At 41.8% G+C, this 15,919-nt stretch overlaps 1 protein-coding gene across 1 annotated transcript; it reads left to right on the plus strand.

Moving 5' to 3' along the window:
* Positions 1-2,231: 2,231 nt before the first annotated feature.
* Positions 2,232-15,919, plus strand: fosl2 (FOS like 2, AP-1 transcription factor subunit). The gene is made up of 7 exons (XM_054795903.1): positions 2,232-2,313; positions 5,405-5,452; positions 5,684-5,775; positions 10,163-10,282; positions 11,223-11,477; positions 11,966-12,073; positions 13,676-15,919. Exons 3-7 carry the CDS (start codon positions 5,725-5,727, stop codon positions 14,231-14,233), a joined length of 1,092 nt encoding a protein of 363 aa, XP_054651878.1. The 5' UTR covers positions 2,232-2,313; positions 5,405-5,452; positions 5,684-5,724; the 3' UTR covers positions 14,234-15,919.

A 15,919-nucleotide genomic window follows, 5' to 3' on the forward strand; every position in this document is an offset into this window, starting at 1 on the left:
TGATGATATGTAGAATTGAACACTGGTCACTAGGTGTCAGTAATGTTACTGTACTGTCCAGTGAGACACACAAGCACCAGACTTAATTGCCGGACCAACAGGCTTTTATTGTAGGTTTGGATTATTTCACAACAATAATCCCTAACTACTACTACTGTTGCGGCCATAACCCAAGTCAAGCTAAAACTCAACTCTGAACCCGCACCGTCACTTCCTGTTCACTCCCCCCACTCACATCCTGTAGCACCAGAACACATTTAGAGCAACACACACCAGCACGAGTCTTATTGGCTTATTTTCTGTTATTATGTCTACTGTATGGTGTAATACAAGTGTAAAGGCGACTATAGGGGTGTTATTTCCTGGCTAGATGGCTCTAATAACGTTAAAAACCATATTTAGAAGGTCGTAAACAGGTTTTCTACTCTCTAACTACGAGAATATTCCATTTATAAATAAGGAATCCTACTTTGTGGAAGTTCACTTATCACGGTCGGGTCTGGAATCAAATTTTTTTTTTTTTTTGATACTTTTTTTGTGTAATACTTGATGCGGCCCAGTCTCAACCAGACTACCTCTAGCAGCCCCCAGGCCAGTTGAGTTTGAGACCTCTGATCTACAATCATGAGCGTTTAGTTTTACATTTAGATTTGATTTGCATGAGTTGTCCTTGTTAGGGCGAAACTTTCAAATACGTAATACTTAGATGACTCACTGGCATCAAAATGAATAAATGCAGTAGAACGATAGCATGGGTCCATCAGCAGTACCTGTTTGAATATGCATCACCACCATAGACAATAACCCACATGATTTAGGTGAAATCACTGTGGATTGTCCAGGCACACAGCATCACATCCAGCTGAGCGCCAAGCATGCAAGGTGACACTAAAGAGGAGCCAAAACATGACATGAAGTTTTCCAGTCCAGCTTTTCATGCTATCCTTGTCGTATGAGTCAGCGTCTCCAGCAGAAATGTTTTTTTGTACTTGTACTTCCTGGAAAACTTCTTTTGGTGCACCTGAAGTCATGTTATTGTGTGTCCGCAGTTTTAGAAATACTTCAAATAGATTCTACGGTAAACTTTTTGAAACAGCACTCTACTCCAAGGTCAAACAGAAAATGTGCCACCTACATTGTTTGGAACGGTGGCTTGTGGGTCATGCGGTTCTGGGAACAGAAAACAACATAGAAACTTTGGTTTGAGAAGGTTTTGGTAAATTTGGCTTGGTTGAAACTACGAGCTGCATTGAGCAGCTGATTGTAGCGGAGGAAAACTCAACCAAAAGTCATTAACATTCCAAACTGCAAGGCCCTTCAGAACAACATGCTCATAAATTACGTAGACAACGTTGTTGACGGTCAGAGATAAACTTACCCATTGTGTGTGAGCGCTGTGGCTGCAGGAGGACGCGTCATTCGCAAATGCTATTTCTTGTGGGCCAAAGATGAGGCAAACAAAACTAAGAAAGACCAAAGCAAATGATGCAGATGCTATATGACTTAAATCTTGTTCTTGTCATGCAGATCATTTCCATCCCACGGAGGTTTTCTTCCTCTGAAAAGAACCGAAATGGACGCTCAGGGTCCTGTTTGCGTGCACGCCGTAGGTGGTTACTGCTCAGAAGTGCCCCAAATTGTTGTTTCCTATCTTCTGACTTTATTTGTTCACCACATTTTCCAACATTTCCCCTTCTCGCTCTCTGAGCTGACTTCCATTCCCCTTTGTCTTGACGTACAAGCTTGCATGTGACACATTTCCCTCCATTGTGTCACAAATTAATACCTTTTTGCTTGTGAATTTACTCAAGAGACTGGAAAAGTATATTGAATTAAACAGAATGCTTTGGATGAAAAAGTGTTGTTCCGCAACTTCCAACAATGTAGGACTTTGCTCTGTGATGATCCCATGCAGGGACAAGATGCGTGTTTACTCTGCATGTCATAGAAATACTGTAAGCTATAGCTGAGGTTGACTCACATGAGGTCATTAGGTTTATTTTCCCCACACAGCAGCCTACGAGCAAAGACACATTTTGTTGCCACATGATGACCCTTAATAAGATGTTTCTACTCTGAACCTCCCGGCTCACAATTCCAGGCCTGCCCGTCTTTTATTGCAGCACCAGCACACAGTTCTCACAGTAATCTTTGCGTGTAAATATTACATCAAATGTAAATATTTTGTCAAATCAGTGTGTTAATTTTACTTCCTTTTTAAAAAATGAAACGACTTACTCGTACTTTCTTACACAGGAAATGATGGCTGCAGAGAAGCAACCATGCGAGGCAGTAGGATTCCTGTGAATACAGGTAGGTTACCTTGCCAAGATTCAAGTTGATGCACGTGTAATTACACCAATATCTGTGTCCTTTGATGGGGCAGGTGCTGCAGGCTGGGATTAAATGTTCTGAAATCAACTGGCAGCCTGTAAATATTGTGACCCCTAGAGAGATTAGTATGGATGCTGCAGCCACATCATCTAAACTAGACAACGTGCACAGTGTGGACAAAGGAATTAGGTGACACACACTGGAAATGATAATTGAAGAAAATATGAAGTTGGCCCACACCCAACTCATCCAAATATTATGAACCCTGCTTTGTGAACTGAGTACAAAAAAAGCCCGTACCCCAAACTGTTCTCACAAAGTTTCCATAATTCCTTGATAAAAGGAAGAAATATGCTTTGGAGGAAACAATGGGGCCAAGACCTTAGCACCAGGCTGCAAACAGTAACACTCAAACGGGTCATTCATGGAATCAAGTCTGATCGGTCTGGTGCCCATTAAGCATAAAAATGTTTGTCCTGTTGTTGTAGTTGTTGCTTGGCTATATTTTAATCACCCCGCTACCTCAATATACGTCAGGCTTTTAAAGGAAAACTGCCCATCATTCCATAAACCTTATGTGAGACTTTACTCAGCATCGGAAAAATACCGATTTCCGAAATCTGTGGTATCGCACATCACTAGTTGCCTCAAAAGCCTCAAAACCTTGTTATGGGCAAAAATGCTGGACTGTTCATGTGTTTGTAAGGATGGAAGCCTAAATAAGCACGGGATCATACCGTAATTACTAAGTACTGTATACAGTCGTCCCTCGCCACGCCCCGATATATATTATATTAATTAATAAATCATGCTGTTTCGTGGTTGAATACATTCTATTCTTAGTCAAAAAATATGCATATTGAAGAAAATTTAATATACTGTCTAAGTTAAGCATTTTCAAGCATAAAAATGGCAAAATTAACTAAAATACATACAGTATACAGTATATGGCATTCAGAGGGTGCATTCAAAGTCACTGTGAATGATGTAGTATTCTACACTGGTCATTGGGTGTCAGTAATGTTACTGTAATGTTTGGTGACACAAACACCAGCCTTGATTGTCAGAACAACAGGCTTTTATTGCAGGTTTGAAAGATCTCACAACAGGCACAACAATCCCTAATAACATTCCTCATAAAAATATTGCAGTAATTCTTGCCAAGCTAAAACTTGACTCCGAACCCCCAGCATCACTTCAAGCGCGCTCGCCATTCAGCTCCCCAAGGGAACACATTTATAGTAACACACACAGGCATGAGTGTTACGTTCTAAACAGCTTGTTCACTCTTATTATGTCTACTATATTGTGTAATACGAGCGTAAAGGTGACTATAGGGGTGTTATTTTATGGTTACAGGGCTCTAATATTGTTAAAACTGTATTTAAAAGGTTGTAAACAGGTTTCCTGTGCTCTAACTAAGAAAATATTCCATTTATAAATAAGGAAGCCTCCTTTGTGGAAATGCATTTATAGCGGTCGGGTCTGGAACCAATGCGATAAACGTGGGTTTACTGTAATGCAAATGTCAGTTTGAGATGATACAACGTTCTGAACTTTGGGGACCTCATAGTTGACTGTTGCCATGACGGACAGGGACTCTTAAACAGGCAGGAGAACCCTGAAATGATGACAACTACTACCTTTACAATCTTATATTGATTTTTTAATTGAGTTATCAATCCACCTGGATTTAACAAAGTATTGTTTCAATTACTTTTCAGACTTATCAAGCACCTGGTATTTTCACAACAGCTTCTGTTGGCTCTTCTCCAAATTTAGTCAGTGAAAGTCTGTTGGAGGCCAAAGCAACTGGTGTGTCATGTTAAGAGTGCATTATCATGAATTGTTTTTACAGCAGATTACAACCTGACAGGAGTTGCGATAGTGATCATCAGTCTTTCATGTGTGAAATCTGCAGAGTCTGCCTTTAATTACCACCCCAGAATGCCAATCATATGTCCTCTCACAGCTCATTTCAAGTGTTCTGCCTCAGCTTAATCTGACATGTGGAAATGAATTGTGATGATGAAATCCCAGCAAATGCGACGGATGCGACATAAATGTATTGTGTTAATATGCAGTCTAGACATGCTGTTATCCATACAGGAGCAAGATGTTGTCGAGCAGCTGCTTTGCCTCCTGCATACCTGAATGTGACTGGCCTTATCTTATTGGAGAACACGCGGCCAGTGAATTCATACTTTTCTTTGCACAGTCCTGCACTCCGCAGGTCAGGGATGATCAAATTTATCCCTGCGTTGTTGTGTTTGATTGCTTTACATGCGTCGCCACGGCAACCAGTCACACGTCCCTGAAGGATGGTTATTTAATTCACAGGAGCAGTCTGCCAGTCTGGCATACAGCCGCTATTTAAAGTGCTGTTCTTTCCACAGCGGGCATCCCAGTGTAAGTGCTCATTAGAATCATATTTAAAAAGGCAAACTTGTACAAGATGGCCTGGCAAGCCAAATAACATGGGATTTTCTGGAGTAGTCAGTTATGAAACAACATATTGGCAGTGTTAATGGGCCACTAGCACGACAACAAATCCCACTGTCAGTCACACTGATTGTTCTTTAACCCACCCCCCCCGAGTCAGCACTTTGGTGCCTACGTGTGTCCTGCTGGCAGCACCTGAGCTGAGAGATTAGCCACGCTGATCATGTGGAGATATTATCCAGGTTAGAGAGGGTATTACATTGTGATTGATGAAAGGAAACAACGTCAGGCTGGGGTGGGGGAAGGGGTTTGGGCGGTGGAGAAAATATGAAATGTCAATTCAGCGACATTTGAAGTATTTTCCAGTTGATTGTGAAGCAAGACTGTGAGTCACTACTACGGTAAGTGTTGTAAATTTTGAACAGTTCTTTGGAACCTCACAGAGAGATAATGGCCGCAAAGAGGAAATGCCCTTAAATCCCACACGCTGCAATAGTGGGAGGTGCCTATTGAAGAGTGAAAAATAGAAATGAGAAAAACGTATATTTATCATTGTAATATTTGTATTTATTTTGCATATTGCTTATTTATCCTTCCATTCATTTTCTATGCCGCTTATCCTCATTAGGGTCGTGGGGGTATGCTGGAGCCTATCCCAGCTGACTTTGGGCAACAGGTGGGTACACCCTGGACTGGTTGCCAGCCAATGGCAGGGCACATAAAGACAAACAACCATTCACACTCACATTCATACCTATGGACAATTTAGAGTCTCCAATTAAGCTAACATGCATGTTTTTGGAATGTGGGAGGAAACCGGATTACCCGGAGAAAACCCACGCACACACAGGGAAAACATGCAAACTCCACACAGAGATGCAATATACTGTACTGTGTGTGTTGACAGTGTGGCGAGTGGTGGTTCCCAGACGGGTCCTTGAAGCCATCATGAGGTCAGCCAGGCTGCTTACGTCACCAGCAGCAGTGGGTCAAAGCCAGGTAAGCCTCTTGCTTACGTCGTCTGTGTAGTGAAAGCACACGGAGGGATGAGATGTTCTCTGTGGAGATGATTCCTTATGATGTGTGATCGGGGGATGCCGACGCCTCACTGGCGCACAACAGTGGATGAACATCCTGACCTGACCTTGCAATCAGCTGACCTGACACCTCTGTGTTGTTTAAAAAAAAAAAATCCCCGAATGCATCACTTTTTAGGGCCAGGGGATGTAGTGCCTCCCTTATTCCAATATACAATTCATAATAAATACAGAGGACCCTCTAAGATCCAGCACAAGGCATTCCAGGATGCTAGTCGACAACAACACTGACCAGGAAAGACAGTTTGAGAGCTGTTGCTGATCTACTTTGCTCAAATACTATTTATTATGTAATATCAATTGTGATAAATTACAAAAAAAATGTCCCTGCGTTTCTAACTTTGCCATTGTAGATTATTTTTTTAAAAAAGAGTAAATGAAAATAGTTGGTTTGCTGTTTTCCTTAGTGCCGCACCAAATTTTGTATCCACTAAAATATCATTTGAAATAATAATATTTAAGAACACTACTTCACAATTCCAATAAAGGGGTCCTATCCTACTTATTACAAGGGCTTTTAAAATGATATTGGATCACAGCTGGGCACTATTGTAAGTTTATTTTTAACAAAATACTCCATAACTCCCGATGTTGGGTAGTGGTTAAATCTGCATTCATCTGCTTTCCAAAATGTTCCCCCTCATGTGCTTCAAAGATGAAAACAGGAACCGTATAGGAGCTGTCACACTGCCATACCTTGCTTTACCCAAATGATTGCCAATGGGTGCATCTTAAATTATATTAGAACATTAATTGCATAGCAGATTAGATTTCTCCAACGCATTATAAGCAGAAACTGTGTCGCTATAGCAACGCAAAATCTGTACCACTGGCAGCTGATGAATGTTAATCATTAATGAATATCATTTAGTGAAAAATGGATTGAACATGTGCTCTAAAATTAACGCTCTGGGCACAGCATGACAAAAATGACATCTTTGGAAAGGTTGACTTATTTGGATTTTTTTTTTGTGTGTGTAGGTCTTTCCAGAAGTACCCCCTCCCCTTATGATGATTATTTTCCCTTGCTGCGGAAACTTTTTTGACAACTCTTTCTGGCAAAGACATGCGCGGCAAACAGCTTTAAGGGAGCTAAGCAGAACCGGAATGTTGATACAGATTAAAATAGGAACCATAGCAGATTGGATTATGCCTAATACGCCATTTCATGTAGCGTAACGTGTCATTTTCTGGGCTCTGTGCCCTTGTTTGTGTTGCATGCGTCCGAATTACAATCAAGCCTCTTTTCATAGTGTGATTCCTGCACTTGCAAGGGCCGACCACATGCTTTGTCCTAAATGGACTATAAAATGCACACACAATAAGTCATTGTGCATGAAACATTGGGGGGCAAGTTATCTTAATTCCCGTGAACAGAAGCTGCTAATAGCAACGCATAGATGACAATTCTAATGCGTCGTTAAATAAATATTAAATAAATGTTTTTTTATTATTTTATTTTTGAAGAAACACCGTAGTGCAGTGATTCCCAACCACTGTGCTGTGGCACATTAGTATGCCGTGAGAGAAAATGATTATTATCTTTGTTCATCTACCTATGCTAGTGGTGTACAGTGACAGGCGGAACAATAAAATGCTCTTCCACTAGATTGCACTATTACTTTTTACTTGAAATTTTTCAAGATCCTTAAATATTTTTGTGATATTGCCTTTAATTTGTTGATAATGATGAGAATCAGAATAAAAGACAAAGATTTTAGACAAAAAAACATTTCTATCAACGCATATTTATTAACAATTTAATAATACAGAAATACATCAATATAAAACAATGTACAAATATTAAGAACATTGGAAATAATTATTCCCTTCTTCACTCTCATTACATATAATTATTTGAAAAAAAGTCAATATTGTAAAATAAGTAAACTAAAGCAAAAACTACTGTTGGCTCTTATTCAAATCCCCCAAGCCCCCCCTGTGTCCAAGAACACATTCCCTGAGTCTTCTGTACCGCTTGTCCTCACTAGGTTCACGAGTATGCTGGAGCCTATCCCAGGCAAACAATAGACAAACAATCATTTAAATTAACCTAGCATGTACGTATATTTTTGGAATGTGGGAGGAAGCCGGAGCACCCGCAGAAAACCCACACACGCCTGGGAACTCCACACAGAGATGCCGAAACAGAGCCATGAACCGACTGTGTGGCCGACATGCTAACCACGAGGCCACCATGCAGCCTGAGTTCATAAACAATATAACAACATCAACAATGTGAACAACACAAATAAAAAATACAGATATTTGTGAACATAAGCAAGATATCACTCCAATCACGCTAGTATCGCAAAGCGCTGGAAAATGTTCACGGTCCCGACATACAGTAGGCTTTTTCAATGAATTTATTCTGAATGTATTATTATCATATGTTATATATTATTATTATTATATATATATATCACAGCCAACTAAAATGTTGCATTTGCTTCCCCTAGTAAACATAACTAAACATTATATTAACAATTGCGGACATCAACTTACAATTTAATATGTGAAAAATTCAATGCTAATGAAGTCGTCGTCTTCTAACTAAAAATCATTCTTCGCTTTACCTTTGCTTAAAGGAAAACGGCACTTTTTGGGGTATTTTTGCCCATCATCAACAATTCTTATGTGAGACATGAACACGTCTTTCTCTTTTCTGTGCATTCTAAGTATTAAAAAAAACCTGCTAGCACGAGGCAACTAATAATACACGTACCAGGGATTTACCTATTCCTCCTCTAAAGCCCTCTATTAAAAACCCTCCAAAATGTTATCGTTTTATATAGACTCCATGCTATGACCATGTAGTAACAGGGACATTCATGTAATACTTACAGTATTTACTTACAGTATTTTTTCTTTTGGGGTGCATTGATTTCACAGAGCCCATAGCGATGAACGCTGCTTCCGTCAACAATAGCATAGAGAGCAGCACGTTTGCTACCACTAATCATGGCAGACTTTGTGAGAGCCCCCGACGACTACTACTTTTTACTTTTACTCCCCCGAGGATAATAACGTCGGATGCGAGGCAAATCCAGCAACACTAAGCCATTCTCATAGTGTTAGCATGTAGCACAAGTGCTAAACGTTTATTAGGGTCCTCTGCAGTCATTTTAATCAAATAACAACAACTTGTGTTGTTTATTTTGAAGCTTTTGACTTTTATTATCGCTGGTTTGGTGATGAGTGCATACCTGAACTCATTTCTTACACAAAAAAATATCTTTATATTTATAGTGGGAGTTAGACACGTTTAGGGTGGCTCAATACTACCCTTTGTATCGATAAGATCGATGTTTGGATGCATCCCTAATACAAATCTGAGTATCCACCTGTTGCCATTGATACAACATTTGCAAAGATTTTTTCTCATGTCAAATATGTGCCTCGTCTCGGTAAAGGTTGGGAAACGCTGCCATGGTGGAGCGAAACGTTCCGTGGAATTTGCGGACCCGGCCCGTGGCGTACTGTGAGTCCGGAGAGCGGCGGTGCGCAACGGGGAGGGAATCCCTCCAGTGTGCGCTTCCTTTTTACCAAGGAAACCCACACGCGCGCTTTCTGACGCAACTGCCCATTTTAGGAAACATGCGTCAATGGACCAAAGCAAGTGAGACAAACAAGCGTGGACACGACGGCAGCTATGACGTCCGGAACCGAACCAGAAATGTTCTATTTGCGTTGCTGTATCCACGCTGTTCTCCGCGCACTTATATCCGCTGGGAGAAGCAATAAGCGCCGTTTTCTATCATTTCACCACTTTACCCACAGGACGCCTCCCCCCTCCCTTTTGGCTGAAATGGCAACGCCCATGCGTGACGTCAGCGATTTCGTCGGCGTTGAAAAGCAGTCGCACTTGTAGATAGTGCCATTGAAGTGAGTCATCTCCAGGAAGAAGTGTGCTTTCAAGAGAAAGAAAAACACCCAAGTGTTCCGTGAACGCCACAGCTCGCACGTATTAGGCAAGAAAGTGGAAAATACTGGGAAGGTAAAAAAAAAAAGGCTTTAAAGTGCGTCAACCAGCGTGGATTTCAACTTTAGTGGCAAGTTTGCGTACCTTGCAGTTCTTGAATAAACATTTAATTCTTTAACATCGACACGACCGTCACTGCAGTTTTTTTTACTCTTTTCTGGAGCAGCAACAAGCGAAATCGAGGATTTTATTTTAGTTATTTTTAATCATCCTGTCGGTGCCTTTTTATACAAGCAGCGAGGATTTCCCGACCTAAGCTCCACGCACAGTCTCTTGATATCTTCTTCTTTCCTGGATCATGTACCAGGACTACTCCGGGAATTACGACACCTCGTCCCGCGGCAGCAGCACCTCTCCGGCACAGCCTGAGTCTTTCACCAGCGGCAGCAGCACCATCGGCAGCCCCATATCTACCTCAACATACCAGGTAACAGCTACGTGTGTGTGTGTGTGTGTGTAGAACGTAGTGTGCACCAGAGACTCCATTCTGGAGATATTGTTGGTATTTAAACCCGTGCATGATACACATTTACGCATTGGCTTGTCGGTCTATGCGCAATATAATCACACATTCGCTCGTTCTACTCCAAAATGTCTGTTTTGCTACAAAATTATAATATTTGCGTATATAGCGCCCCAACTGGAGCTGCCTTGCACATCTTTTCCTCTATATATGTTTTTGAAAGCGCCACAGCAACAGGTAACGCCGATTGAAGCCCTATAGAGTGCATTCGGTGAATCGACGCACCACCTTTTGTTTTCAAAATAATAATTTGTGTGCGTCTTCTTCGAGCCCCGACTAATAATAGCACATATTTAGTGTTCGCAGTGCTGGGACACGGGTTCCAATGTAGTTTCAGCAAGCCTTGCGTTATGGGGAGTTGTGTTATAGTTCCTCTACACCTCCCAAAGTGTGTGGCTTGTTGTTGCTTCCCGGTTTACTGGAAGTGATTTCACACGTACTGAACTAATCCCGCACACAATGACTCACCAGATAACCAGCAAAAAAAAAAAGAAAAAAAAAAAAGCACAGGACTGCCGGGATATCCGACGGAAGGTTGGGAATGACTGGAATAGGAGGACGTGCGTAAAGAACACATCAATGCATGATTAAGTGTGCAGCCTCTCCTAAGACCAAAAAAGTTCTGCCTACCACCAGCACGTACTGTATCTCATAGTTTCTGCGGTAAAGAAGGCTGATAACAGGACAGATTGGGCTTTCCCACATGATTCACAGCATGTGTCACTCTCCCACTCAATGCGGACTGAATAACGTCAGTGAGCAGTAATTGTGAAAAATGTGCCGATGCAACCCTACTTTGTATTTTCTTCTTTCGCTCACTCTTGTCTTCTTTATTGTTTTCCAGAAGTACAGGGTCGACATGCCCGGCTCCAACAGTGCCTTCATCCCCACCATCAATGCAATCACAACAAGCCAAGACCTGCAGTGGATGGTGCAGCCGACTGTCATCACGTCCATGTCCAACCCATACTCACGCTCCCACCCGTACAGCCACCACCTGACCAACGGGCAGGGACTGCTGGGACACAACCCTCTGGCCCGTCCCGGGGTCATCCGCTCCATCGGGGACGCCAGGGGCCGACGCAAGAGGGATGAGCAGGTGAGGGATGTGCAGCAAAAAAAAAATCATATCATATTTTTATGATATGAATATGACATTATTGGACTAGTCAGTCTGTGTGCAATATACAGACGCCTCCCAATCATTCACTACACACAGTGAAAAATGTAAAGAATTTATTGCTGAATTTTTATAGCGTACGTCTTATTAAAGAAACGTGAAAAAATGTCAAAAAGTTGAATATTGTAAACTCCTGGTTCGCACTCCAGTCAGCAAATGAACTGTAAAAACTTCCTGAGCTTTTAATTGTCCTTTCATGTGAATTGAACTCCCAAAATCAAACATTTAGTATTTTCCTAAATGATTGAGGTGCACCCGTACAGCAGTGAAAGTGTTATTTCACCTCGTCATAAAAACAAGTACAATAAATTGCAGACAACCACTACAGCAGTCTTATTTGCACTACAGCTTCATATTCAGCGTCTGTTTACTTCACCTATAGCACATTCTTTCCTGTTTACCCTCAGCTTACCCCAGAGGAAGAAGAGAAAAGGAGGGTGAGGCGTGAGAGGAACAAGTTAGCCGCCGCCAAGTGCCGCAACCGCAGACGAGAGCTGACTGAGATGTTGCAAGGGGTGAGTAGAACCTAAAGATCTCAGGAAAGGACCACAGCTCAACATTGAGCTCCACCTAGTTTGGGTTGGGCGAGGACAACCGGGTGCGTGCAGATGAGAGATTTCATTACATGGCTTGTTGCAGACAAGATGATGATACAAGCATGGTGAGTGAGTGTACTCCACACCTAAAGATACAACCTGGCAATACAGGTTTGTCCCCAGCACACGGCAGGTGATGAGAGGTTTGGCGGCTCTGCGCACAGACACATGGTTGTCTTAGCAGTCAAATCAACAAATGAGCCCAATTTTCAGTGAGCTCAAGCATGTCAAGACCTCCAAACCTCCCAGGAATGGACTATGCTGCTGGCAGCTGTCTGCATGAACGCAGCAAATTGCTCGTCTCCAAACCCGGAATACCGCACATAACACAAAACGGCACAACGGCCTTTCGATTCCACCAGGAAAAGACATGGTCGTTTTTGGAATTCCAAATAAGGGCATGCCATGTCGTAGCAACACAGTGTCTCCTCCTATTGCACACCTCCTTAGAAACAACTTCCTCATACCTTTGCCCATGAGTCAAAGTTCTCAGACAGCACGTCAGCTTATCTGCCTGTCTGTCTCGCAACGGTGACATATTCATGATAGAATTGTGTGCATTATGCTCTCTTTCACACACACATCTATGACACACACTTGTTAGGTAATCAATATGCTGTAAGATTATAGGAATTGAGCACAGATGACTAAAAGCATCTAATGGAAGTGGTAATCACCGTGCCAGCGTTGCTATGTTTGAGCAACAGTGCCCTCTTTTGGCAATAATACGAAACTACGTCAGGGCAACAATGCTGGCGAATACGTTTTCTTGTATTTCTTATGTATTCATGTTTGAATCGTAACGACAAAGTGTAGCCATTTTCGTGAGATGGGTGTGTGTATGAAGGTGTACAATTTGCTGCTGATCCAAATTAGGATTGTTTGGCTGAGTCTATCGTGTGAATGTGCATAAGGATGTTGTGACACCTGATTGGGGAAAAAAATGATAAAGTGTGCTTTATTAGCTTGTAAATGTTGCATGATATTCTTTTATATCTTCTTATACTGATGCGTATTTGTTTTTAAAAATATATTTATATTTTGTATGAAATTACTGTAAATGAAATGTATGAAATACTTCAATATGTAAAAAAAAGAAAATGCAATTTTAAATAAATAAAAAAAATGTGTGAACGTGCATTAAAATGCGTTGTGAAGCATTTTCGAGGTGTCTTGTCAGCTTGAAACTGTTGCATGATGAATTTTTATCTTCTTATTTTGATACTTATTTTATTTATATAATTCTTAAATTTTGTATTATTATTATTATTATTATTATTATTATGTTTTAATTGTGCCCACTTAACCTCAATCCAGATGGACACAGATAATAAATTGTTGTATCCACCTTTTTATTCAGATTTGATGCACTCCTGCACGGCACTTAAGGTTTTGTGGAAATTGTTAAACAAACAAAGGGCGATCAAAACAATAGCATTCACACTTCTATGCTTGGCTGTGTTTAAAAAAAAAAAAAAAAATCTCACACTCCGTTTTTTTTCCTAATTTTTGTGTGCTTAGGAGACTGAGAAACTGGAGGAGGAGAAAGCCGACTTGCAGAAAGAGATTGAAAGCCTCCAGAAGGAGAAGGACAAGCTGGAGTTCATGCTGGTGGCCCATAACCCCGTGTGCAAGCTGCCAACTGAGGATCGCCATCAACCTCCAGCACACCAGCAGCACCAGCAGCAGTGCGCCCCCCTGCCCTTGACCATGCGCCCCAACATGGCCACCCGGGCCCACATGAACCATGTGGTGGTGAAGCAGGAACCGGAGGACATGGAGGCACAGGTCGGCAAGCCCCAGCATTCTGTCATCAAGCCCATCTGCCTGGGTGGGGGTTGCATCAGCGGCGGGATGTACTGTGCAGACGGGGACAGCCTCAACACGCCGGTGGTGGCGGCATCCACACCGGCCGCAATGCCCAACCCCACAAACCTCATCTTCACCTACCCGAGCATGCTGGAGCCCGAGAGCCCCTCGCCCTCCTCCGAGTCGTGCTCCAAGGCCCACCGGCGCAGCAGCAGCAGCGGCGACCAGTCGTCAGACTCCCTCAACTCGCCTACGCTCCTGGCCCTGTGAAGCGTCGCAAAGGAAAACACTGTGGCTGAAGGCGAGCACGGGGATCAGAGCCCAAAGCACATTTGGAGAGTCCAGACCAAGCTGACCATGTGAGCCATTCCCCCTTTTTGAGCAGGGAGACCCCCACAAGGGCTACGCTGCGTGTTTCTTCTTGTCCTGCTTTTCAGTGTGTGCAGCAATCCTTAAAAACTTGTCAGCTCTTACTGTCAACTTGTTTACTCAAGACCCTTCAAACCTGGCCATTGTGAACTCAGATGACGATACAAAACCAGTTCTTTATCATATATCTATATTTTTTTGAAGAATGAATTCAAAGCCATGAGGCCACTTGCACTCTGCCAAGACGAATCAACACATTGCTAAAACAAGTCGCAGCATTTGACTGGACGAGAGACACTGAGTTCACACCCCACACGTGGACCTTCATCCAACTCTCGAACTTATCTTTTACGGCCTGTGTGTGTTTTTTGAGACACGGCCTTCTCCCTCATCTGCCTGTAGAAAAGCATCATGGAGTCAAATCCACCTTCTATTCCGACTACGTTAGTATTTTTCCTCCTGTTTAAGACAAAGTGTGTGTGATTTACATTGATGTCAGGGGTATCGCTCAAGTAGAACCTCCATCATGAAGAACGCAAGCTGTGTGACAGTCTTACCATGAATACGGGTTCATTGTGCGACATCAACAAATGTTTGTTTTCATTCTGACGTTTCAAAAACGATGTAATAGTTCTTTCACTGGTGTCTCCTCTTCTCCCTCTTTGCTTACATTGCCTCCATAAAAGGTCTTACCTTTGTCAACACTGCCACTCAGGGCAGGTCAGGTTTAACAACACCAAAAAGGTTTGTATGACACATGGAATCCTTTACTTTGTCGGTCTTTTGTCTTTGGGAAAAAGGAAGGATTTTACCCTAATATGAGAAAAAAAAGCCACTGTGGTCCAGCCAGACTGTCACCAGCTGCCAATGATGTCAACCCTGTTTATACCGTGCTTGTAAAGCTGTCATTTTTAGCAAAAAGGAAAACAAAAGCCCATCAATGTACTTTGTACTGTCACCAGTGGAGGCCCGATTGGCTTAAACCAGGAGAATAACTAAAATAGTGTTTCACAGTACAGAAGGAGTAATAATAATAATAATAAGACAGCTGGCCTGGAATGAAACATGAGCATCATGACGGGATTACATACTTTGTCATTTTTTAAGTAAAAGGGACAAGTCTTTCAAAGACTCTGCACTGAGAAAGTCAAAGCAACATTCCGAATGAGTCCAATTAAATGATGCGCTGGATGCAGGGAAATATTTTTGTTTTTTATTTTTTTAAATACACTCTGCTGCTATGTGGGCAAACTTGTTTTTTTTCCTTCGGCAATATTTGGTCTCATGCAAACGCAAGAAAAAAAAATCTCAGCTTCTTTATGAAAAAAAGAAACAACCAAAAAAAAAACGTCTGATGTGTCTGTTTGTTGACATTTACGGCAGCCCCTCGACACATAGGAAAGCCACTGACGTAGATCTTCTACTGTATATGTCATCTACTGTCTATTGCCTGTTTTCAACTACTATTACCTATTTTCCAAATGCTTTAACTGTTAAAATGATTCAAAATTAATTAAAAACAGCAATATGTATATAGCAGTGTTTGTTAATTTAAATAAATCGTAATAAAAAATGATTTTCACCTTG

This window comes from Dunckerocampus dactyliophorus, chromosome 13, assembly GCF_027744805.1.
Source record: "Dunckerocampus dactyliophorus isolate RoL2022-P2 chromosome 13, RoL_Ddac_1.1, whole genome shotgun sequence".
NCBI lineage: Eukaryota > Metazoa > Chordata > Actinopteri > Syngnathiformes > Syngnathidae > Dunckerocampus > Dunckerocampus dactyliophorus.

Excerpts from the sequence above, each read along its gene's own strand:
- fosl2 (XM_054795903.1), top strand. The coding sequence starts at position 5,725 with ATGAGGTCAGCCAGGCTGCTTACGTCACCAGCAGCAGTGGGTCAAAGC. Across the intron at positions 11,478-11,965 it reads GACGCAAGAGGGATGAGCAG|CTTACCCCAGAGGAAGAAGA; the intron begins GTGAGGGATGTG and ends GTTTACCCTCAG. Across the intron at positions 12,074-13,675 it reads TGACTGAGATGTTGCAAGGG|GAGACTGAGAAACTGGAGGA; the intron begins GTGAGTAGAACC and ends TTGTGTGCTTAG.